The 25,883-nt window shown below is 45.2% G+C and overlaps 1 protein-coding gene across 1 annotated transcript in view; it reads left to right on the plus strand.

The window, feature by feature from the left end:
• Window positions 1-23,513, plus strand: part of TRPM8 (transient receptor potential cation channel subfamily M member 8) — a 94,555-nt gene extending 71,042 nt beyond the window's left edge. The window contains exons 21-24 of the mRNA XM_061120120.1: window positions 7,973-8,163; window positions 16,670-16,769; window positions 17,841-17,874; window positions 23,463-23,513. Coding sequence (XP_060976103.1) covers window positions 7,973-8,163; window positions 16,670-16,769; window positions 17,841-17,874; window positions 23,463-23,513 — 376 coding nt within the window. The remainder of the gene's footprint in view (window positions 1-7,972; window positions 8,164-16,669; window positions 16,770-17,840; window positions 17,875-23,462) is intronic.
• The last annotated feature ends 2,370 nt before the right edge of the window (window positions 23,514-25,883 follow it).

Raw genomic sequence — 25,883 nt, forward strand, 5'->3', positions numbered from 1 at the left:
GGTCCCACTGGCCTTAAAGAGGGAATGTGCAACCACTCCCCTCCCTCCACCATCACTGGCTCTAACTGGGGTCTGGAAAAGGACTTAGGGATCCAGACACCTGTATTGCTTAAGGGAAGCTGGACCATCTCAGGCTGCTGAAAGTCCCCAAGTCTGAGCTTGCAGAGAGAGGTGGCAAGATGAGTGATTATGTATCCACGTGAGGGCACAGAAGGGAGGACCAAGTCCTAGACTTGAAGCAAGAGTGGGGAGGAAATGAGATGACTGGGATTCTATTTGACAGTGATAGCCTCTCCTGTCAACCTTTGTGTTGAACCCTGGGCAGCCCCTGTAAAAACCGACGGCTGATATAACATCTACAACAATTCAACGAAAAGGCCGACAGCTCCCAGTGCTATGGACTTAGAGTGATGTGAACTCAGTAGATCTCAAGAGGCAAAGAGGAATAGTGCTTAGAGCTTGCCCAAATCTGAGTGCTGTGAGTGTGTGTGTGTGTTTGTGCTCAGTTGTGTCAGACTTTGCAACCCCATGGACTGCATGCAGCCCGCCAGGCTCCTCCGTCCATGGGATTCTCCAGGCAAGAACACTGGAGTGGGTTGCCATTTCCTCCTCCGGGTGTTCTCCAAAGATATTCTTGAGGACTGTGTCAGTTTGTAATTCATTATGGCCCTGACAATCATATGATAGAATTTGGAGCTGAGAGGGACAGGAGTCTGACCTGTGATTTTTGGGTCGAGGAAGTGCAAGTTGGGCAGCTCAACCTCCGCGGTGCTGGCCACGCTGCCGTCCAGCTTGCTGTGTCCATTCGAGACTTGAACCTGAGTGTTTTCTGCATGAGGCCTGAGCCGTTGGGCCGGGCTGCAGCCCACTGTTGCCTTCAGGACTTCAGTGTAAAAGCTGGAGGAGTTCCCTTCCCGGGGGGCTTCCTGGATTCCTCTTGGACTCAAGCAGAGGCCTTTTCTTTGTTAATCCCTGTCTGGGCACTTGAGAGCAGCCCCCTTGCCACCCTTGGGCTAACTAGTCAGAACACTGTCTCGAAAGATGGTTGTAATGGTTGTTCTGGGCTTCCCTGGTAGCTCAGCTGGTAAAGAATCTGCCCGCAATGCAGGAGACCCCATTTCGATTCCTGGGTTAGGAAGATCCCCTGGAGAAGGGATAGGCTACCCACTCCAGTATTCTTGGGCTTTCCTGGTGGCTCAGCTCGTAAAGAATCTGCCTGCAATGTGGGAGACCTGGGTTCGATCCTCTTGGTTAGGAGAAGAGAAAGGCTACCCACTCCAGTATTCTAGCCTGGAGAATCCCATGGACTATAAAGTCCATGGGGTCACAAAGAGTCGGACACTACTGAGCGACTTTCACTTTTTGAGCCCACAGCTCTGAGCTATGACCCTCATCCAGCATCACATCAAAATATTCATGTAACAGCTTAGCTATACACAATGGCAGCCTTTTGAACTCAAAGTAAATGAACACTTGGGATTTTAAAGCGATATTGGAGTGTTCTCTAGATGGTATTCAGTGGGGAAAGGAAATGGATGTGAACATCTGTGATTATTCCACATTAAAATTATTGATCACAGGCCGTGTGTGGCTTATCAGAGCACGGAGTGAACTTAATTGTCAGTAAATAACTCGGGGTCACCTTAACACACAGCTGTGGTGCTTACAGATGCTGTGTCCTGAGGATCAATACACCAGAGGCTTTTCTGCTGAAAGGGACCCATCAGACATGCCCCGTCTAGGGTGATTTCTAAGAATGATTTTTTAATCTTAGGACTAATGTATGCTCATTACAAATATGGAGCAGAATAGAAAAAAAAAATCACATGGTACAGACTTAAGCGTTTGGGTGACTTCATTAGTCCCAGGCAGGCTATTGAACCAGGATGAAAAGGGAGCAGATAATGGGAACAATAATAATAGCTAATATTTATCGACACTTTATTGGGCTAGGCACATCCAAGTGCTTGACATGTGTGGCCTTATTTAAATTATTCATCATTTGTGTGTAGGTGTGGCTTTATAACCATTTATAAATGAGGAGCTGGAGGCAGGGAGAAGTTAAAATCTCTGCTATTTGAGATGTAGAGAATGGACACGTGGAGCCGGGGGTGTGCGGTGGAGGGGAGGGTGGGACAAGCTGATAGAGTAGCACTGACATATACACGCTACCATGTGTATGACAGATAGCTGGGGGGAAGCCGCTGTCTCACACAAAGAGCTCAGCTTGGTGCGCTCTGATGACCTAAGGGAGCAGGGGAGATGGGGCCCGACTAGGGAGGGAAGCTTACAAGGGACGGGATGGATGCTTACCTATGGCTGAGTCACGTTGTTCAGCAGAAGCTATCACAACATTGGGAAGCAATTATATTCCAAAAAAAAAAAAAAGAAATCCCTGCTATTTGAGGGCAATGGGCCTGAGGCATAGTGATACAAGATGATGTGTTGTGATACAATATAAACAGCAGGAAAAGGCTCTTTACGAACAAAGGACCTTGGTGCAGAGTGGGGGTCGTTACTTCTGACAGATCCAGGGGGTGGGCAGCAGTGAGCGCATGAGACCTTTGCCCTTTGAGGTTTGGTTGGAGAGGGAGAGGCAGAGGAGATAAAGCAGTCTGGGGAGGACCAGCGACTAGAGAGGGGAGGAAGTTGGCAGCGGTGGGTTATGGAGTCTTTTCTGCCGTGGCAAGGAATTTGGAGTTTTTCTTGCAGGTGAAGGGAGATTTTCATGGGTCTCTACACAGGCAAGCAGCATAATCTTAGTTGTGTTACTTTGACAAAAACAAAGTCGACATTTAGCATCTCAAAAATCAGTGCCATGAAATCGCTGACTGTCTCTTACCATTCGCTTTGATGCGTTTTTGGTGCTGCAGAGTCAGAGGGGAGCCTGAATGTGCAGAACATCTTAACACACCCGCTGGGTCACTGCATGGGTGCAAAACGTCAGGGTGAGCCAGGGTCCCTGGATATCGCTGGTGAGTCAGGCAAAGAAAGGCAGATGGAAAAATGCCTGATATCTGTGGAAAGCTTGGAAGAGAGGTTGATCTGCTTGCAGTCTAGCTGGCAAGTTTCTTGTATTTCAAGTGCTTCTAGATTCTGCCATCATTTTAGTGTCTACTTTTTCTTTGTGAATTTTTTGCAGACTTTCCATTCTGCTCTGTGGATCGGTCTTTCTGTTTTCATTTTTACTACCAAACGGCTTTAATTACTGATTTTTAAAAATCATTTTAACATCTGTTGTATGAAGGCCCTTCATTAGTCTTACTCAGACTTTTCCTGAGTTTTCTTGTATGTTTAATCAGATGGAGGGCCTAAGGCTTATCTTCTGAAATCTGTTTTTCTTTCCTGTTCCAAAAATTTTGTTAATGAATTTTATTGTGCTGATGTTAACTTTGTAGATTCATTTAGGGGAAGCTGACATCTAAAAGAAGTGCCAGAAAGAATGGGTTTTTCTCCACTTAATCAAATACATATAGTTCCTCAGTTTTATGGACTTTTTTTCACTTGTATATGGTCAATGTTTTGTACATTTTTTCCTAGCCATTTGTGGTTGTGAGTGACATAGTTTTTCTATTATGGTTTTTCGATAACTGTTTTTTGATATGTAGGGAGGTTATGAAATATAACTTATTTTGGAATAAGTCTCTTTTGTTATTGTTGTTCAGCCGCTAAGTCATGTCTGGCTCTTTGCGACCCTATGGACTGCAGCATGCAAGGCTTCCCTGTCCTTCACTATCTCCTGGAGTTTGCCAAACTCATGTTCACTAAGTTGGTGATGCTCTCCAACATCTCATCCTCTGTCGCCCTCTTCTCCTCCTGCCCTCAATCTTTCCGAGCATCAGGGTCTTTTCCAATGAGCTTAATAAATAAGAAACAGGAGGAAACTTCCATGACATGATGAAAAGAGAGGGGAAAAAAAAGAATTCCATGTCTCCTTACTGAATTCTTTTTTCTCTCTCTCTTTTCTTTTTATCATGTCATGGAAGTTTCCTCCTATTTCATATTTATTAAGCTCCTTCTTTCTTCTTCTTCTTTTTTCCCCCCTTAATCAGAAATGGATGTTGCATGTCGCCAGAAGACTTTCTAGCAACAATTGAAATGGGATTTTTTCTTTTGATCTATGATGTATTATGAAAATGATAAATTACATAAGTGACCTTAATATTTAGTCATCCTTTTGTTCTTTGGTCAGGCACATTACTCTTTTAACGTAATGCTGAATTTCAGCCATGTGTATTACAAGGCTATCTGAATCCTAAACATTTATATCTCAGTAACAGTTTCACTGTCAAGGGATGTCTGAGAGTTCATCTCTCCTGTCTCTTCATCCTCTTGTACTCAGCTGCTCCTCGGGGACAGAGCTTCCACCGGCTGGGTAGCTGAGGGCACAGATATTATGAGAGATGTTTGGTCAAAGGGGACCTTGCTCAGACTTCCCTGGTGCTCCAGTCGTTAAGATTCTGTGCTTCCAATGCAGGGGGTGTGGGTTCCAGCCCTAGCTGGGGAACTAAGATCCCACATGCTGCATGATGCAGCTAAATTTTTTTTTTAAAGGTGGAAACCTTGCAGAATTTCTCCCAAGGAAGACACTAGATGGCCAGTGCTTGGCAGGGAGAGTGAGGACCATCAGAGTTGGGTGGATGAGAGCCTGAGCCTGAGGGAGGGGCCCTGAGCTGCTCTGGACACTTGGGTTTGCTGAGGGGGTTGGGATGCGTCAACAGCAAAACTCAGCCCTTCCTCTACAGAAATGGAAAACCATGTCTAAAGAACATTAAAAATCACTCAAGCAAAGCGCTTTGAAGCAGTGCACAGTTATCAGCCTCCCCTGGGGACACCTCATGTCTTTTTGGCCAAGTCTGGAGCTGACTCGAGAGAAGAACAACAATTTGGAAGGTCTGGGGTGGGATTTGGCTCAGGGTCACATTTGTCCCTTTCTGCTGCTCTCTGGGGGAAGGTGGGCCTATGTAAAGGTGGACCTCAGCATGGTCAGCCCCAGAAATATGTGATTTCTGCAAAGCAGCCTTGGGCATTCATGTCCAGTAATCAGCCAGCTCGTTCACACCCCTTGGGATGCATATCAGGGCTTTTACTGCTTGACCAGGAGAGGAACGCCGCTCACTGGATCCACCTGGACCCTGAAGTGCGGAGGAAGCAGTGTTTCCAGCTGGGGGCTCTGTGGAGCCTGCTGGATTGTCCTGAGGAGCCCGTGGGGCAGAGATGGGAGGCAGAGTTCTTCAAAGTGAAGAGTGCTACCAACACCAGCCCTTGTTGTGGGCACTGGTCTAAAGTGCATTTCAGACCAGGACTTGGCAGCCTTTTCTGTACGTGCCGGCCAGTGTCTTGGCTTCGGCCAGATGTGCGGAAAGAAGCCATGCCTCGTGACCCTGCACCATCCCCTCCTCTCTGCTCATGGCCCCTTACAGAGCAGTTTTGGCTTCTGGGTCACATTGCCAATTCCTTTTCTAGATGACCTGGGAGTCTTAAGATGTTTTCCATTGCCTCTGAGTGACTGGTGAAGCTAAGATGTCAATCTCTTCCCACTAGGAAGGACCCTTCTTGGCCATAGTTCTACTCAAAGCTTCCAGGAAGAGAGGGAGAGCTCACCTTCTCCAGCTCGAGGCATCCTGAGTGTTCCTCCCTTCAATAGGAATGAGTAATTCCTTTTGGATAAAACTTCAGAAAACAACATTTGATGCATGACAATGGATACAATTATTTTTTTTAAATTTGGGGCATTGCAATAGCAATTGGCAGAAACCATTTTTGGCTGCATAGGTAGGAATTTAAGATGCTTCTCCTAGGGCATCACCATTTGCATGGTGATACTGGTTCTGGCACAAAGAATAGAGTAGAACGTGATTCCTGGCAGGCTGCCCGCCTGGACTTCATTAACCTGGGCGTGCCTGCCATCCTCTCTCGTTGCAGCGACAGAAGCCTGCGGTGTCCTTTGCAGACGTAGAATCAGCAGGGACTGGCCAGGACAGATAATGATGCTGGGTGTTCGTCTCCGAGCAACCTGACCTACATTTGGAAGAAGCGGCAGCTTCACTGCCGGGTTCAGTCTGCTGCACGCTCATGCATCACAGTCCTGTCTGCTTTTCACCTAGAGAATCTACCACATAGAGATGACACATGATCAATCAAGAAACCATTTTACATGCCTAGCCTGGGAGGTTACAGACAGTAGATACTGAGTAAATGTGAATTCCCTCTGCTTTAAAGATCACCCCCTATTGAAGAGGCATTCCCTGCAAAAGCCTGCCCTGCCCAGACCCCAGGACCTGGAGGAGTCTGATTCATCAGTCAATGCCAAGATAAGCAGAGCCAACCTTACAGGCAAAGCCACAACCGTGCTCCGTGTAGGCTAGGGCTTTGCCTGTGTGTATGACCATCACTTGCCTGAAGATATTTAAGTCTTAGGTGGTAGTGTGGCAGAGAGCAAGAGTGAGGTCTCACAACAAATGTATCCCATTTAGTCTGCCTGAGAAGTTTGGCCTCTGAAGTTTTTACCCAGAATTTGGAGAATTTAATCTATCTGCAATCAGGATTTGCTTGGAGGTGATTTCTAAGGGTTCACTGCTGCTTCTTTGGCGCTTAAAGGGGTGGTTTGGTGTTAGCAGTAAACTGTGTTGGATGATTGAACTTCAGCGAATGGTAGAATGCTCCACAGTAATCTTTTACTAAGTAGTCCAGGCAGATCACTGATTCAATGGACATGAACTTGGGCAAACTCTGGGAGATGGTGAGGGACAGGGAAGTCTGGTGTGCTGTAGTCCATGGGGTCGCAAAGAGTCGGACACGACTTGGTGACCAAACAACAACCAAGCAGGTCCTTTTGAAATGAGCATAACTCAGAGCATTCATGCTCCACGTCACGAGATGGCATCACGCAGTGACAGAGCAAACAGGCTCTGGGGCGGGTCGTCAGGTCCAAGTTTTGGCTTCATCACTTCCCAGTCTGGGGACTCAGACAATTTATCTACCCTGGTTCTGCCTCAGTTTCCTGATCTGTTAGTCATAGGTGATGGTAGCACTTACATGCTACAGGGTTGTTTGCAGATTAAATCAACTAATATAAATGGACTGCTTAGAACAGGGCCTGGTAGATACAAGTGTTGGCTACCTTGCAATCTTGGTTTAATTCATAACTGATAAGTCAGTAGTATAATCAGACATTTTCCCAATAAATAGACGTCCTAATTTTCCTTATGGGGATCTCTTTCTCCCTATGAACTGTGATTTACACAGTGAAACGGTATTGTTAAGTAAAAATCCAAGCCTTATTGTTTTCACTCATATCTAAGCATTTCCCCAAAGTATAAAAGTTAGTTATAAACATAATTTTTAATGACTGCATAATGTAATCATATGGACTAGCCATAATTTGTGATACATTTTCTTAGTGTTGAACATTTTGGTTGCTTCATGCTGCTGGGTGGATGGTGGGGGCACCAGACCCCAATGAATGTATAACCATTTCTATATTCTCTTTTCTCAGTGTCTCCTTATTCTTAGGTTAGATTTCCAGAAATAAAATCAATGGGTCAAAGGGATAGATATTTTTAAGGCCCTTGATAAATATTAACAAACGGCTCTCCCAGATCGTTTATAATTAAACTCCCACAATGACGTAGGCAAGTTGTTCCTACGAGAGTCATCCCCTTGGGCCTCTCAGTATGAAACATGATACCGGACTAACGGACAAAGAGAACCCTTGAGAGATCTTGAAATAGGAATCATTTTAAAGTTCGTTGGACAATCTTTTGTGATTAGCAACAACAGCAAGACAAAAGCCAGATCTAACTTTGACCCAGCATGGACGGAAGAGTGCCTGAGTTGTTCAGGCTCTGATACCAGCATGAATTTTTCTCTCCCGTGTCAGCGAGAGCTTGATGCTGATGTCGGGTATTCGGCGGTGAAATGGCCAGGCCTGCGGAAGGCTGAGCCTTGACCCTCTCTCCCCTCCCGCCAGCTACACCGTGGGCACTGTCCAGGAGAACAACGACCAGGTCTGGAAGTTCCAGAGGTACTTCCTGGTGCAGGAATACTGCAGCCGCCTCAACATCCCGTTCCCCTTCGTGGTCTTCGCCTACTTCTACAGGGTGGTCAAGAACTGCTTCCGGTGCTGCTGCAAAGAGAGGAACACGGAGCCCTCCGCCTGCTGTGAGTGGCTCAACCCTGGTGCTGGGGCCCAGGGGTGGGGGTTCGTTTCTGGGAGGGTGTCTGGTCCACATCTCAACAGGTGGGGTTAGTGACAGTTATTTCAGCACTCACAGGGGTGTGTCCTGAGGCTTCTCTGACGGCCCAGTGGTTGAGACTGAGCTCCCAAGGCTGCCGGGCATGAGTTTGATCCCTAGTCGGAGAACTGAGGTCACACACGCCACACAACCGAAAAAAAACAACAATAACAAGTGTTCATCTGTGAAGGTCAGGCATCAAGCCCCCCAGTGACTTATTCAGGAGGAAGAGTAGATTAAGAAAGACAGCTAGATCTGCTGGGATGGCCTTGTTACAGGGGGCTCGCTTTTGGATGGACATCATAAGGGTGTAAGTAGGATGTTGAACAAACACGATGGGTGGGATGGTGTCAAAATGTGACTTGGTTCTTGCTCTCTGTTGCTTCCATGACATTTATTCTCTGGGAGATCTTAGGTCTGATTCTAGTAAGGCTTATTGTTTCAGAAACCAGTACTCAAGAAACCAACTACCACACTCGGAGAGTTGGAGAATTCAGGTTTATTACACTGGCGGACCCAGAGGAGTTAGCACTCCAATCTCTGAGCCCCGAACAAAGGGATTACAGAGTTGTTTTTTTTTTTTTTTTGGGATTACAGAGTTTTTGTAGACAGACTGTAGTGGGCAACACTAGCTGTTAGTAGGCTAGTTTAAACTAAGGGGTTTTGCATGTGTGGGAACAGCAGTCAAGATGGGGAGGGGGATGCCTGACCTGGACAGGCATGATTAAGCAGGTTTGCAGGGTCTGGGCAATTGCAAAGAGCAGGACAAGGGTGAGTGAGATAAACTCCAGTTCCTAGTATTGCAAGTCCCCACTTTCTGAGACAACCTGACCTACGTGATCTAGACTTTGCAAGGGGCAAGCTGAGTTACAGAGGCAGAAGGAGAAGGAGGTTATGTCAAATTTTAACTTTTCCTCTTCATGACTTTTCTGGTGGTTCTTAGAGAAGATCTTCTGATGGTCTTACTTGGTAAAAGAATCTCAATTTAGGAATTGGGACCTGAAGTCCGATAGATGAACCAGCCAGCTTGCCATCTTCCAGAGGGGAGGCTCCCCTTAGCACCCCTTCTCAGCCAGTGGATTCATCAGGAAGGGTGGGCCACCGGCTTTCCTCTCTCCCCGCCTCCTTCCCACTCACTCACCAGCTGCCCTGACTGACCTTCTGTGGGTTGGAGAGCAGGAGAAGGGAGAGGAAAGAGCGGAAACCCTCTGTGGAAACAGTGGCGCTGCCCTGGGCTGGCTCTGTGCTCCCTGGTCTGTGCGTGATTCCAGCTGACCCGCGATCGTGTGGCGCGTGGTGGGTCCTTCAGCTGAACCCTGCTTGACCCCTTCACACCAACCACCGCTGCTGGGGGGGTCTGGCAATGCTTTCTCCGGGGGCTGCTCCCCAACCCGAGCCTCTGGCCTCCAGGGGTGTCTTCTGTGCCCTCTCCGTGCTGACAACCCACACTGCCTTCCGGAAGGCAGGATCCACATGGCCATGGGGCTTACATTCTCTCTCTCTCTCGCATGCTTGCCCACCGCCTCAGCCCTGTTAGACGCCAGGCAGGCAGCTCCCCACCAGCCCCTCTCCTCGCCCCGGCTGTGGGAGCTGACTCTCTGACCCCTGACCCTCGGTCACACCTGGTCCCACCGTCTTTTTGGCTGCAGGGAACCCACACCTGGCTCTCTCCCCCGAGACCCTAGGGTTTCCTAATGCCCCTTCCTGAGCCACTAAGCTGGGCAAGTCTTCCTCACCCACAAATGTGCTTCTACCAGATTCAGCCCAAGGGAGAGAGAGGCCTATTTTCATTCCTCCGGATGTTTGGACACAAAGAAAGAGTTGGAAAGAGCACCACTGGGTCCTGTAGCTGTCCTCTAGACTCAGGCTTAAGCTGGCGGCTCCGTCTCTGGGTGGGCGTGGAGCAGATCTGCAGGGCAGGCGTCTGCACGTTGACGGGGCCCAGACCCTTTGGGGTCCACACGGATCTTTCCATTTCTTTTAAAAGCCAGAAGGAAAAGAAAGAATTTTTAGGTGACAGAAAATCTACTGGTGTATGCATGGGAAGCCACCACTTCCCTGGTGGCTCAGGCAGTAAAGCATCTGCCTACAGTGAGGGAGACCTGGCTTCAGTCCCTGAATTGGGAAGATCCCCTGGAGAAGGAAATGGCAACCCACTGCAGTACTCTTGCCTGGAAAAATCCCATGGATGGAGGAGCCTGGTAGGCTACAGTCAGTGGGGTCGCCAAGAGTCAGACATGACTTCACTTTCACTTTCATATGCATGGGTGCATGTTCAGTTATGTCTAGCTCTTTATGACCCCATGGACTGTAGTCTGCCGGGCTCCTCTGTCCTCATGGAATTTTCCAGGCAAGAATGCTGGAGTGAGTTGCCTTTTCCTTCTCCAGGGGATCTTCCTGACCCAGGGGTCCAACTTGTGTCTCCTGTGTCTCCTGCGTTGGCAGGTGGATTCTTTACCACTGAGCTGTCTGGGAAGCCCCTACTGGTATACACTTGTCTTTATACCAACCCGGTCATGTAATCTTTTTAGTATTTTCTTCATCCTGGAAAGGGCCCATGATGGCAAAAGTGCCAGTGCCGAGGGCCTAGGGTGACTGACTTATCTCAGTAGCCACAGACCATCCCTACAGTAAAATTAGAAGTCCTGCATCCCCGGGACTCCAGCGATTCAGGGGCTCAAAGAAGTCATCAGTGGCTCTGTGTGCTGATTAGGGATGCAGAGTTGATGACCCAGGTTGGATCCAGCCCTAGAGCCCTTGGGATTTTCCTTCTGTCCCTTTTTCTGAGGAAAAGCCAAGAAGGGTCTCACTGAGTCTCTAAGCAGATCTCTTGTGCCTTACTTAACAACTCCATGAGACCTGGTTGCTTGAAACAACTACTGTTTCTCTCTTCACTGACTGGGCTTCCCTCATGGCTCGGACAGTAAACAATTTGCCTGCAGTGTGGGAGACCTAGGTTTGATCCCTGGATTGGGAAGATCCCCTGGAGGAGGGCATAGCAACCCACTCCAGTATTCTTGGGCTTTCATGGTGGCTCAGACGGTAAAGAATCCGCCTGCAAAGCAGGAGACCTGGGTTCTATCCTGGGTTGGGAAGATCCCCTGGAGGAGGGCATGGCAACCCATTCCAGTATTCTTGCCTGGAGAATCCCATGGACAGAGGAGACTGGCGGGCTGCAGTCCATGGGGTTGCAGAGTTGGACATGGCTGAGTGACTAAGAATGCATGACTACCATCATGGGATTCATGTTCCATTTTGGACCAATCATTCATGTCTTTCTAGTATATCCCAAATATTTTGATGATTCATAAAGTAAAAACATGAATTTTACTAACCTAGATATGATAACTGGCTGTAATTAAGAAAAATTTAATTTGCCAAGAACCATCATTTTTTTGTTTGATTCCTGCAAAGAAAAATGCAGGAAAGATACTCAGGAATATGACCTTCAATATTGTTTGTAATTTGCTTCTGTGTTACCCCTGCAGCCGTGATCCCCTAAAATCTGGCTTTCAGAATGTAAATGTACAACGACCCCCATCTCATGTCACAGTTTAAACAATCTTCATGGTCGACTCTTTTAACAGCATTATTTCAAGATGTTAAATGTCACTTTGGGGATGTCATTAGCTATCATATGTATGTAATTGCCTTTCCTAATGAGGAAAAGTGTTTTGACAATTTGGATAAGTTACTGTCTTTCTCCTCATTGTTTTGCTGTGGAAGACAGAGTGAATCGTTTCTAACCAAAAGAATGAGAAGTCTTTATATCAGGGATGGGAATTGAAAGCTGAGACCTGGAATTTGTACTCAAAGACTATACCCAAAGATCAGAGGAGTGTCATGAAGCATCTCAGATCTACCTTTGAGTCTGTTTTGAAGCCGTGTCATAGATGAATGACTGTAGAACCTGTGAGAGGGCTCAGGGGACCAAACCAAGCCTGCAGACTCGGAGGCAAATGCAAAGTAAATTTAGGAAATGTGTTGCCAACTGGAGTCTTTGGCAACAAGTTTCATACTTCTTCCTGAAGTTACAGAGAAAAAAATAAATGATGGAGAAATGGTGTGGGGAGGAAGGTTTGATGAAGTATAAAGGAAAGTGAAAATGAAAGTAAAAGTGGCTCAGTTGTGTCAGACTTTCTGTGTCCCCCTGGACTATAACAGTCCTTGGAATTCTCCAGGCCAGAATACTGGGTACCCTTTCCCTTCTCCCGGGGATCTTCCCATCCCAGGGATTGAACCCAGGTTTCCCTCATTGCAGGTGGATTCTTTACCAGTTGAGCCACAGGGGAAGCCCAAGAATACTGGAGTGTGTAATCTATCCCTTCTCAGGGGATCTTCCCCACCCAGGAATCGAACCAGGGTCTCCTGCATTGCAGACAGATTCTTTACCAGCTGAGCTATAAAAGCCATGTCTAACAGTTAGGCCTGTCTGGAAATGATGTGGTACCTTGTGAGGTAGGGAATTCTCCATCACCAGTGGGATTCCAGTTGGGGGTGGGGAGGCAGAGGGGCTACATGGGAAGAAGGTCCACTCTCCAGTCCAGAATCAGTAGAATCAGGAGACATGATGTATGGGTGAGGACAAATCCATCCTTTGGATTCAGGATGGGTTGAGAAGGCAGGAATAAGTGCAGATCTCCTCCCCAAACTTATTTGTGATTAAGCATAATAAGAACATAAATGTAGAAAACAGACATGTGGACACCAGGGGTTGAGGAAAGTGAGGGTGGGGTGAATTGGGACCTGTCTGGTGGTCTCCCATTCCCATTCCATTTCTGTATTCCTTCCTGAGACTAAGAACTGTCTGGAGAGAGCATCGTTGGCTCACTGTTTCTCCGATTGTGGTCAGCCCTTCAAGGAGACAGGTACAGAATAACACAGCTCATTTCTAACTTGTTTGCTTTCTCTAGTTGAAGCTCCTGTCCACTTGCTGGCCAGGTTGGTGGATTTGTTTTCATTAATTAATTATTTTTTTTATTGGGGTGTAATTGCTTTACAATGCTGTGTTGGTTTCTTAGTGAGCACACACACACTACGATGTGTAAAATAGAAAACTAGTGGAGAACCTGCTACAAAGCCCAGGAAGCTAGTTCATGCTCTGTGATGACCTAGAGGGGTGGGGTGGGAGTGGGTGGGAGGGAGGTCCAAGAGGAGGGGACTTATGTGTGCATATGGCCGATTCACTCCGTTGTACAGCAGAAACCAGTACAACACTGCAAAGCAATTATTTGTTGGTCAGTCGCTCAGTTGTGTCCGACTCTTTGTGACCCCATGGATTGCAGCTCGCCAGGCTTCCCTGTCCTTCACCATCTCCTGGAGCTTGTTCAAACTCATGTCCACTGAGTCCACTGATGCCATTCAGCTATCTCATCCTCTGTCACCCTTTTCTCCTCCTGCCTTCAATCTTTCCCAGCATCAGGGTCTTTTCCAATGAGTTGGTTCTTTGCATCAGGTGGCCAAAGTATTGGAGTTTCAGCTTCAGCATCAGTCCTTCTAATGAATATTCAGGGTTGATTTCCTTTAAGATGGACTGATTTGATCTCCCTGAAGTCCAAGAGACTCTCCAGAGTCTTCTTCAATTAAAATAGATAAATAAAGAGAAAGCAAATCCCCCAACCTGGCCAGCAAGTGGACAGGAGCTTCAACTAGGGAAAGCAAAGAAGGCAGAAATGAGGCGTGTCCATCTTCACCTGCCTCTCTGCTGGGCTCACAGCAATCAGAGAAACGGTGAGCCATCGATGTTCTCTTCAGACAGTTCTTAGTCTCAGGAAGGAATAAAGACATGGAGGGGGGATGGGAGGTGGAGGACAGGAGCCTCCAGCCACTGTGCAGTGATGACAGAAGACAGGGAGCCAAGAGCTGTTTACTCCCTGGAGATGCTGGGGCATCTGGTCACCACCTGCCCTTCTGTCTCTCCTTCGGGATGGCTAATTCCTGAGCCACAGCATTCTGTGGTCATCGACTCCTCTCACGGTATTGATTTCCTTCCCACGTTTACTTTGCATTTGCCTCCAGTGATAGGAGAATCATGGGGTTTAAACTTCACATGGCTCTTCTTTAGAGAAAAAATGCAAGATTTTTCAAATAACTTTTCAGAAAAGGTAGAATCCAAGCATCCCCGTTTAGTACTTTTTGGGCGATGCTTTCAAGTGATAGTAAAAGGTATGCTACCCAGTGATTACAGTTTTATAAAACCCATCACTTTTCATGAATGAAAAAGTACTTATTTATAGAACATTTGAAAAATACAGAAAAGCTCAACTAAGGGTAAGAGCAGATGAGCTTCAGACGGTAAAGAATCCACCTGCAATGCGGGAGATCTGGGTTCGATCTCTGGATTGGGAAGATCCCCTGGAAGAGGGCATGACAACCCTCTCCAGTATTCTTGCCTGGAGAACCCCTGTGGACAGAGGGGCCTGGTGGGCTGCAGTCCATGGGGTCACACAGAGGTGGACACGGCTGAGTGACTAAGCACAGCACAGCTCATCTAGAGATAAATATTGATAGCCTATTGGTATTGATTCTGTTATTTTTGGGTGGGTGTATGATAATTTGATTGCTCTGTGCATACATATTCAAAACCTAATTTGCTCATTTAACTAATAACCTCCTGTAGAACATCTCTCGTCACCATAAATATATACTTTTATGATAATTTTTAGCTGTGAAATATTCTAGCCTGTGGATATACCATACTTCATTAAACCAATCCCTTGTTAAGCATGTATGATGGTTTCTTCTCTTTGGTTACTATGTCACACTATGATAAGCAGTTTTATATATTCATTTTTGAGTGCATCAGTGACTTTTTTTTTTTCCTTTGAGTTCTTTCTAGAGGAGAAATTTCTAGATGTAGTGTATGTACATGTTGAAGTCTTTTGATATGTCTATTCCCATCCCTCCCTCGTTCCCTAAGGCTGTAACAGTTCACAGATTTTCCGCAGTGTATGGGAAACCGGTTTATTTGCCTCTTTGCCAACGCCTGGTACAGTCATTATTGTAGACCCTGCTGTTTCCAGTTTGGTTGTGAAACTGCCATGTTGTTGTCTCAGTCAACATTTCCTTGACTCTTAGCGAGGCTGGAGGTTTAGTCATTGGCCATTTTTGCTGTCTAGCCACCTGAGTTCAGGAGCATCTATCCTTTTCCAGCTGATTATTAAGTTCTCCTACTGGGCTTCCACATACGTTTAGTTTGAGGAAAAGACATTGAGAATGACTTTGCTTGGAAAAATCCAGTTAAGAGAAATTCAGTTAGGAATTATTTTTTAAAGTGAATGACCACCATTGAAAAAAAAATCTGGACTTGCTATCTGGGATCTGCTTCAATTCTGCCCCTTGCATATTGGTTTTGCCTTTGACTCCCAAGTAATTCTTTCTACATTTAGGAAAATCTTATAGCAGTTCCTAAATTCTAACAGCTCAAAGAACAAATTTAAAACTAAACACTAGGTAAACTTATTCTGAGTGGACACCTGCATGAATGTATGCACTTTTCCTTCCCCACAAATTCATATGAAGGATTGCTGTCCATTGCACTAGTCCTGGAAACACAGGTGACACGTTGATCTGTTCTTTTGTTTGCATGCCATCTGAAAAGCTAAGTCACTGTAAAAAGTGTTAGTCACTCAGTTGTGTCTGACTCTTTGCAACCCCGTGGACTGTAGCCCACGAGACTCCTCGGTCCATGGAATTCTCCAGGCAAGAATACTGGAGTGGCTTAACATTTCCTTCTCCAGGGGAACTTCCCAACCCAAGGATCGAAATGGGGTCTGAGGAATTGCAGGCAGACTCTTTACTGTCTGAGACATCAGGGGAGCCCTACTGTTAAAAAAAAAAAAAAGAACTAAAAATCTTGCTGGAACATTCCCCAGGCCAGTTTTGCAGCACATCTGGTTTAGGTGAGAGGAAAAGACTAAAAATAAGATTTTCCTTGAGGTCTACGCCTAGACTGCATATTTCGAGAGGGTAGGAATGAAGTCCAGGGATGATTCTCCTTTCCTCCAAAGTTTATACCCCAGTGTTAGGTTGAGAATAGACAATCCATCAGTAATTATCCAACTGGATAATCAGTGTAGCATTCTGATGTCATCAAAATGGAACATAGGAAATATGAGAACAAAATTGACTAGTGAAATGATTTTGTTAGGTCACAAAACGCATAGATGGGCTATGGATGGATCTCTGTTTGGAATGAAAAATGCATTCCTATTTCATACAAGCCCCAATTCCTCATTGTTACCAAGAAATTCATTACTATTCCATCACTCTGCTGCAGTCACTAGTGAGTAACATCAGTCAGATCAGCCTGTGCAGGACGAATCTAATTCCTTTGGTTCCAGAGTATGGCAAAATGCCTAGCAGGTGTTGATTTAGGAGGGAAAGAGGTAAGTGAAACAACTTGAATGTTTTTCTTTGTCTCATTATCCAAGGTTTCAGGAATGAAGACAACATGACTCTGGCATGGGAAGGTGTCATGAAAGAAAATTACCTTGTCAAGATCAACACAAAGGCCAGCGACCCTTCAGAGGAGTATGTCAGTGTTCATTCCTGCTTTGCGAGGCTCCCCTCGTGTATGGAAGCTAGCAGATCACGGGCAGCTTATTTGAACAAACTCTGTGTAAAGAAAATTTGCACCAGAAAGCGGCAGCATAAGGCTCAGACAGCCATAGGTGACAAACACAGAAGGGTGTGTCAGCCTGCTAGGAACAGCAAAACCTCCGCACCTGCTGTCTGACGGTCCTCCTGATTGCAGGGAAGAAAGAGGTGTTGATATCTGGGACCCGCAAGGCAAGGCCATGGGACCAGGTGACCAGAGCATGGGTCCATGTGCCATGCAGAGGTGAATTCTGGGAAGATCCGCAGATCATGGGCAGCAGTCATCACCTCACAGGGTCCACACATGTATCTCTGCGAGGAAGAAACAGAGAGATTAGAAGATGGCAAAGCCCTTTCGTTGGTCTGTCACAGACTGTTGTCTCTGGGAAGTCCTGAGCATCCTCTGTGAGGCACATGGGGTTGCTGTAGACATCCCATAGAACTAGACACATCACTCATTCCATAGATGGTCCACGAAGAATGTGGGATGCAGGGCCTCCAGGAGCATGCCCTTTGAACTTAAAGTGGGGTTAACAGGGTTAATAGTCAAATGTAATTCTGAGAGCTCCAAGCACACCTCAGAATTCAGTCTAAGAAAGAGTGAACATAAGAACAACTACTCCCTTTGTTAGACTTAACACAGCTCTCGGGAGCACGGGACGTGAGGCATGCCTTTTCTCTTCGAGCAACAAGGCAGAGGCCTCTATTCTCCTCCGTCCCTGGACTCAGAGGTCTTAGTTTTGGAAGGAAGGAATGGACCTTATGTGTCATCTTCCACCCCCCACCCACATCAACAAAGGCTGCATCAATTTGCTGTCCTTCCAACTGGGACAAGAGTGCAATTCTGCTTTGGTTGGGTATTAGGAAGAAAGTAAAAATGATAAAAGCAGCTGATGTTAATTTAGTTGAAATGAAAATGATCTGTATTTTGTTCTTTAAAATGGAGCCTAATAACCCCTTTTTTCTCTCTCTCTCTGTTCTCTCTCTTTTTAAACATCTTTGAAGAATAAGGCATCGTTTTAGACAGCTGGATACAAAGGTAGGGTCCTGTTTATAGTTTGGGAAATATTTTTTAAACTCTATTATCTTTGAGCCTTCAGCTAGAGGCCAGTGTCCAGAAATAAAGGAAGTTAATTGTCTTGAAAAATGGATATGACCCTGTTCTGTGTTCAGTTGTCTTCATTCACTGCGTGAAGTCTGACTGCTGGAACAAAATTGTTTCTCAGATGTTCCTAGCCCACATGGGAATAGTCCTGAGTCCCATTTCTACAGCGTCTGAAATTTCTCCTGCTTCTGTCTAACCCAGGACCCCATTTCTCTTTTTCTCTCAAGAGAAAGATGCTTGCAATGACAAGGAACACCAGACAGGCTCAGAAAAGCAGCTTGGGAGCATGGGAGCTTCTATGCCAGTTTTTATTGCCACTCTAATTTGTCACCTACTAAATTTGAATTACGAATTCACAAATACACACGTAAATGTCAAGCCTAGAGAGAGAGTGGCCACCTCCACCCTGAGCTGGGCAGCTGGAAATTATGATTTGGTTCAGGAGAAGTGACAATTGATTCATAAATACGGGCTCCCTGTTAGGCTCTGAGGAGGAGGTGGTATTGCTCTTATCGTGGTGTTCTGAGGATGGGCCCTGGGTGTTGCAGTCACATGTCACATTCGCTGCTCCCCCGTTCCCACTCCCAAGATGTGCCATTTCACTGCTGACAGTACCCCATCAGGACTGGCAGGGTTTCTAGTACCCAGATCCCCTCCTATAAGAGAGTCTCAAAAACATTGAATAAATGAACCAAAAGTGCTCTCTTCAGAGCTCTAACTGATGATTTATCCAGTCCACAATTCCTTGCATATGTATTTCTGTACTAGTTATCAGCAGCATGTAAAACATCAGAGGCCATGTGTCCATGGGTCTCCCTTCCTGTGGTCTGGTCCCATGCAGGATTCTGAACTGATGCCTAGAACCTTCCTACCTGTACCTCCTGCCCCCATAGCTTGTCTCTTCCTTCATCTCCTTCCCTCCCCTGGAGCCGCCTGCTCCATGCATTGGTGTCAACCACTCAGGATGACGAGTGTAGAATGTTTCTGTCACAATCAGCTTTAGTTCCCTACACTTCAGGGACTTCAAACAACCATCTTATTTCCCTCTCGCTTTCCTGGATCAGGAGTTTGGGAAGGGACCAGCTGGGCAGTTCTTCTGCTTCTTGTGGTCTCAACTGGAACTAAGGCAAGGACCTGTCACCTTGGTGCTCCTCCTCATTGCTTTTGTCCCCACATGACCTCTGATCCACGTGGCTTGGGCATCTCGGGTCAGTTCCCTTTGTTCCATAGGGGCTGGCTTCCAAGACTGAGGAAGTGCTCCCCAAGGTGGGACCTGGACCTGGCATGACATTGAGTAAAGAAGCCCCAGACCGACTGAGACCTAGCTGGGAGAGGAGTAAACTCCACCCGTCCATGCTCTACCCCTCGAGGTGGGAGTGACGTGTAGACATGGAGAGACGCGACAGCTATCTTTGGAACCACACCATCACACAAAAGAATACCCTGTTTCAGCTGCTCTCCTTCTGATGTACTATTGCTGGTTTTTAATTGAGTGACTAGGAAGACCCCTAGTATGTTAAGGCTGTATATTGTCACCCTGCTTATTTAACTTCTATGCAGAGTACATTATGAGAAATGCCAGGCTGGAGGAAGCACAAGCTGGAATCAAGATTGCCGGGAGACAGCAATACCACTTCTGGGCATACACACCGAGGAAACCAGATCTGAAAGAGACACGTGCACCCCAATGTTCATCGCAGCACTGTTTATAATAGCCAGAACATGGAAGCAACCTAGATGCCCATCAGCAGATGAATGGATAAGAAAGCTGTGGTACATATACAGCATGGAATATTACTCAGCCATTAAAAAGAATTCATTTGAATCAGTTCTAATGAGATGGATGAAACTGGAGGCCATTATACAGAGTGAAGTAAGCCAGAAAGATAAAGAACAGTACAGCATACTAACACATATATATGGAATTTAGAAAGATGGTAATGATAACCCTATAGGCAAAACAGAAAAAGAGACACAGATGTACGGAACAGACTTTTGGACTCTGTGGGAGAAGGCGAGGGTGGGATGTTTCGAGAGAACAGCATCGAAACATGTATATTATCTATGGTGAAACAGATCACCAGCCTAGGTTGGATGCATGAGACAAGTGCTCAGGCCTGGTGCACTGGGAAGACCCAGAGGGATTGGGTAGAGAGGGAGGTGGGAGGGGGGATCGGGATGGGGAATACATGTAACTCCATGGCTGATTCATGTCAATGTATGACAAAACCCACTCACTACAATATTGTAAAGTAATTAGCCTCCAACTAATAAAAATAAATGAAAAAAAAAAAAAGATTGCCGGGAGAAATATCAATAACCTCAGGTATGCAGATGACACCACTCTTATGGCAGAAAGTGAAGAGGAACTAAAGAGCCTCTTCATGAAGGTGAAAGAAGAGAGTGAAAAAGCTGGCTTAAAACTCAACATTCAGAAAACTAAGATCATGGCATCCAGTTCCATCACTTTATGGCAAATAGATGGGGAAACAATGGAAACAGTGACAGCTTTTATTTTCTTGGGCTCCAAAATCACTCCAGATGGTGAAGCAGTCATGAAATTAAAAGACACTTGCCCCTCAGAAGAAAAGCTATGACAAACCTAGACAGCATATTAAAAAGCAGAGACATTACTTTGCCAACAAAGGTTCGTTTAGACAAAGGTATGGTTTTTCCGATAGTCAAGTATGGATGTGAGAAATGGACCATAAAGAAGGCTGAGAGCCAAAGAACTGATGCTTTTGAATTGTGGTGTTGGAGAAAACTCTTGAGAGTCCCTTGGACTGCAAGGAGATCCAATCAGTCCATCCTAAAGGAAATCAATCCCGAATATTCATTGGAAGGACTGATGTTGAAGCTGAAGCTCCAATACCTTGGCCACCTGATGTGAAGAGCTGACTCATTGGAAAAGTCCCGGATGCTGAGAAAGATCGAAGGTGGGAGGAGAAGGGAATGACAAAGGATGAGATGGTTGTATGGCATCACTGACTCAATGGACATGAGTTTGAGCAAACTCCGAGAGATGGTGACGGACAGGGAGGCCTGATGTGCTGTGATATGTGGGATCGCAAAGAGTCGGAGACGACTGAGCCTCTGAACAAGGAAGACACCATTGGGCTAAGTGCCATCAAAGCAGACATGGCCCCCAAATTTCATGAATGGACCCTTTGTTGAATGTTTTGGGTATGGGAGCATTTTCAAGCCAAATTACGTAGGATTAAGTAGGAATAACACTTTGCAGTATCAGGCGTGTTTTCCAGGTTGCCTGGTTCTACATTATCAGGGAACAAGGTCAGCAGCTGTGAAGACCCTAAGTCCAGAGAGGCATGGAATGTTCCAGACTAGAGAGGGACAGCTTGAACGAGGGGGAACCCCGAGTGGGAAGAAGGGGGAAGCTGTGTCGTCCTGTGAGGGAACTTGTTGGCCTCTTTAGGGGTGGGGTTTATTCCCCCCCAAACCTCTGGGGACATATCTGGGACACTTCCTTCAAAGAGCCCTCTGAGCAGTCAGAGTGGCCACATCAGAGGGGCTTAGACAGTTTGGCTTGGGAATAGAGGTACTAGGGATGTGTCCAGATGTGTGGGTCAGTGTGTAGGGAAAACAGGCTATTTGTGGTTCTGTTGTTCTACTTGTTGGTCCACTTGAGGTGGCTTTGAAGGGAGTCAGTGGAAAGTGGACTTGGGGTTGAGCTCAGCCTTCTGTGTACCTTGCTGGGGGGCGCTCAGAGCCTGGGCAGGATGGCAACACGGGGATGGAGCCGAGTGTGACTGAGGTCAGAGGTCAGCCGGACACCCAGGCACTGGGCCAGCTGCACTGCCTCCCGGGGTTCAGGGAGACCTCCTAGTCCATGAGCTTCTGGGAGGGTTGGGGAGGGTTGTGGGGGGCGGTGAGCCTGTGCAGTGGGGGCTGTGGGGGCTGCTGAGGGGTCCCGGATGGTGGCAGTCACAGTTGGGGGCTGTCCACACATACGTGTGAGCCTGGGGTCTGTGGGGCCTTCAGGGGAGGGCCTTGGGTCCAGGCCCCTTGGCATCTCCCTGACTGTGGAGCTCAGCCTCTTTGTGGGTTCCTACAAGAAGCCCCCCACACGCTGCATTTTGCAGGTTTTAGTAGAATTTAGGCAGAGCCCTGGGAAGCCATAGACCACACAACACAGAGCCCTCGGCCTGCACCCACAGATTTCACTGGCTCTCTCCCCTCTTCCAGTCCTGCCGCCGCCCTCTCTCCTTTTTATCTCCTCCCCCATCCTCTGTGCCTTCTCCTCTCAACAACAAAAAGTTTCTCCTTTGTATCCAAAGAGAATTTTAGGGCTGGGCACTTGTTTCTTTGAGCAAGCTCTTGATGTTTTAAACCATACTAAACAGTGTATTAAAGTCCTTTTACTGCAACAAATACAGAGATTTCCCCAAACCCTCCAGTAAAAAAAAAAAAAAAAAAAAATTCTCCATCTCATTCTTACACCAGAAAACAAAGTCATTCCTTGACCTTAAGTCTATAAGTAGGAATCTTACTATGCCTTTATTTTAGGCAGCCCTTACGATTTCTTTTTGTCCTTTTCTAAGAACAGTTAGATGATGAGGTTAATACTGGAAAGAAACCATGGTTAAACTGAGAGTTTTCCTTGAATGAGTGATTTAGCAAGTTGGAAGCCAACTGTACAGAGATTGCGTTATGTCTACAGCTTTTATCAAGTGTAACAATATGGCTTGTAATTTGAAGTGATCTTTATCATCTTCATGTATCTTGTGTAAAAACTTATGAAATATGCATGTATTGAAAATAATTTTATCATGCCTTTTACCTAAATTTGTTTTGCTATTTATACTGTGTTTTTGGTGAGGGGAGACATTTTATTTGCAAAAACTTGATTAGTATTATATTATTTTCATTAGTGTTATACTTTTATCAAAGCAAAGCTTTATTGATATCTTATCATTTATTGGTATTAGTTACATATAACATTATGATTTATATGTGTAAATTATATATATATATATAGGTTATATATTATTTCTGTGTTGTTAAAAATCTATCATTTCTATGTGGGAATCAGTAGTGATTAAGATTTGTGCTTACCTGATGACTCAGCGGTAAAGAATCTGCCTGTAATTCAGGAGATACAGGTTCAATCCCTGGGTTGGGAAGATCTCCTGGAGAAGGGAATGGCAACCCACTCCAGTATTCTTTCCTGGAGAATCCCACAGACAGAGAAAGAAGCCTGGTGGGCTACAGGCCATGGGGTCGCAAAGGAGTTGGGCGTGACTTAGTGACTGAACAACAGCAGTAGCAAAAACTAATTCTAATTGGTGCTCATGCTTATTTGCTAGTGATTTGATTTCAGAAAGTCTGTAGTGAACAAGCTCTGAAATATCACCTGTCTGATATTCTGCCGTACTCCAGGCATGGGCCAAACTTCTTATTTCATGTATAGTTAATCTATTTCATGGAAAAGCCTTAGAGTCATGATTTAAAATTTAAGTTGGAAAATTGATCTTAAGACCAGTTCTGTTTTTCCCCTTTCTAAGCTTAATGACCTCAAAGGTATTCTGAAAGAGATTGCTAATAAAATCAAATAAAACCACATGGACTCTGATGGAGAAAAATTTAATTCTAGCAAGGTAAGTCATTTTAATAGCTTTCTTCTTTTTTTTGCTCTGAAATTTACATATTTTGAGACTAATTCAAGATCATGATATTTTCTCAGTTATTTTATTTTCACATGTGATCAGATTTGCAAAATAACGATAGTGTAAAAAAATCAAACAATCAAGGGATATAGAAAGGATACAGGTGGAAACCCACCTCCCATAACTCCCCCTCATGCCCCCAGTGCAAGACTGTTCCCTGGTCCAAGATGAGCACTAGTAGCATCTTTTTGAATCTTTTTTTCAAAACTTGCAAATTATATAGCTATTTTGACATTAATTGAATCAAGGTCAGACTATTCTAAGACTTGGCAATTTTTTCTTACTCAACGCTAGATCATGAGGGTCTTTACAGATCTGTGCTTCAAATATTTACCTCATTCTTATGATGCATCATTGATGATTTTTGCTGTTAGGGGATACACGAAGTTTGGGTCTTTTGGTTGGTTTGTTTTATTTTCTCTCAACAAATGAATGTTGATCACATCTTACTACCAAAAATGTTTTAGTAAAGATTTTAAGACTTTGGGGGCTTCCCTGATAGTTCAGACAGTAAAGAATCTCCCTGCAATGTTGGGAGACCCCTGGGTCAGGAAGATGCCCTGGAGAAGGGAATGGCTACCCATTCCAGGATTCTTCCCTGGAGAATTCCATGGATAGAGGAGCCTGGCAGGTTACAGTCCGTGGGATCACAGAGTTGACTGAGCCACTAATGCTTTCTTTCACTTTCAAGGTTTTTAGCAATAGCTCATTCGCACAATAAAAATGTAATTCAGTTAACTGGCAAAATTGAGCCCAAGGCTTTGTACCATGATCTGAGCATTTACTTTAATTAAGTTTTCTCATTACCTGTCCAAATGCTGAAACCAAATGTTAAAAATGTTGTTAGGGAGTTGTAGAGCTAGGAGGAAACAGCTATGAGCATTCCATTTGATTAGAATTTTTTTAAGGAAGTGAATTGCATGGAATGGAAACACAATTAAGGCTCCCTCCCACCTTCCTTCTTTCCCTTCGTGTTTACTGAGCACCTTCTAAGTGCCAAGGCTCAGACCCTGATTTCTACCTTTGCATAAATCCTCTCACAGCAGAATTTCTATTCACAGAGTGGCTGTGTTATAGGGGTAACTGTATTTGGTTTATCTGGTCACTCAACACTTTTCCTTGGGTTCTGACAATTACATATCATATTCTAAGCCCTCTATCCTGGAAGATTTTGTAAGGGCAAGATTGGCACATATTTTATTTGTATATTTATTTTGTGTGAAGACAGGCATAGCCCCACAAGTTGCTCAAGAAAACAAACCTTGAATATTTAGGAAGAATGCATTTCAACTCTTCCATCATGGTGCTTCATGAACACAATATTATACTTTACAATAAATTATAATTTGAGTTTTGAAGCGTTTGTTATTTTGTTTATGAGCTGAGTCATAGAAAAAACAATTAGGAAGTGATGAAACAATTTAAAATGATTAAAAAACCCATAGAGGTGTAGTAATCAGAAAAGATGTACTCATCCACCTCTTAAAGATCTAATCTCATCTCTCTTTTTTTTCCAAGAGTGTTGACTATGAGGAAAATGAGCACAGAGACTGGTTTCTTAGCAACCTTCTCTTTGCTTAGACTTAATTTTTTTTTAATGTAAGGAGAGTTAATTCACTGGTGAATGAAGATGAATTGGGGGAAAGACATCACTTCATGTCCACGTGGGCATCTGTGAGCCTGGGGATGAGAACAGCGTGAGAACACGGAGGCCCGAGATAGTCTTAACTACAGATATCTTTAGAAACAATGTGCTTGGCACGTCCAGTTTGTTGGTATACTTTTTACTTCGGGTAGAAGATCCATTTTCTTTTTTTGATGTCGTCTGTCTGGCATGTCCTTAAGAAGTTCGCTGAAAATGTAATTTTATAGGCAACCACCTACATGCTGCTAAAATATATACTTTTTGATTTTTTTAATTTTAGTATAGCTGCTGTCAAATATTATATGTTATAAGTGTACAGTGTAGTGATTTGCAATTTTAAAGGTTAATTCTTTAGAAGTTAACTCTATTTATATAGTTATTATTATAAAATGTTGGCTATATTTCCCGTGTTGTATCATTTATCCGTGTAGGTTATTTGCTACCCATTAGTTTGTACCTCTTACTCCCCTCCCCATATCCTGCCCCTCTCTCCTACCTCTCCCCACTGGTACATGGTGCTGAAATATTATTATTGTAGTGTCTCTCTGATACTGCTTTCTCTAGAGAGGTGAGGATATCTTTCCTAGGAGTAGGGGCAAGGAAGTGAATGCCAA

The sequence above is a fragment of the Dama dama genome, chromosome 20, assembly GCF_033118175.1.
Source record: "Dama dama isolate Ldn47 chromosome 20, ASM3311817v1, whole genome shotgun sequence".
Lineage (NCBI taxonomy): Eukaryota > Metazoa > Chordata > Mammalia > Artiodactyla > Cervidae > Dama > Dama dama.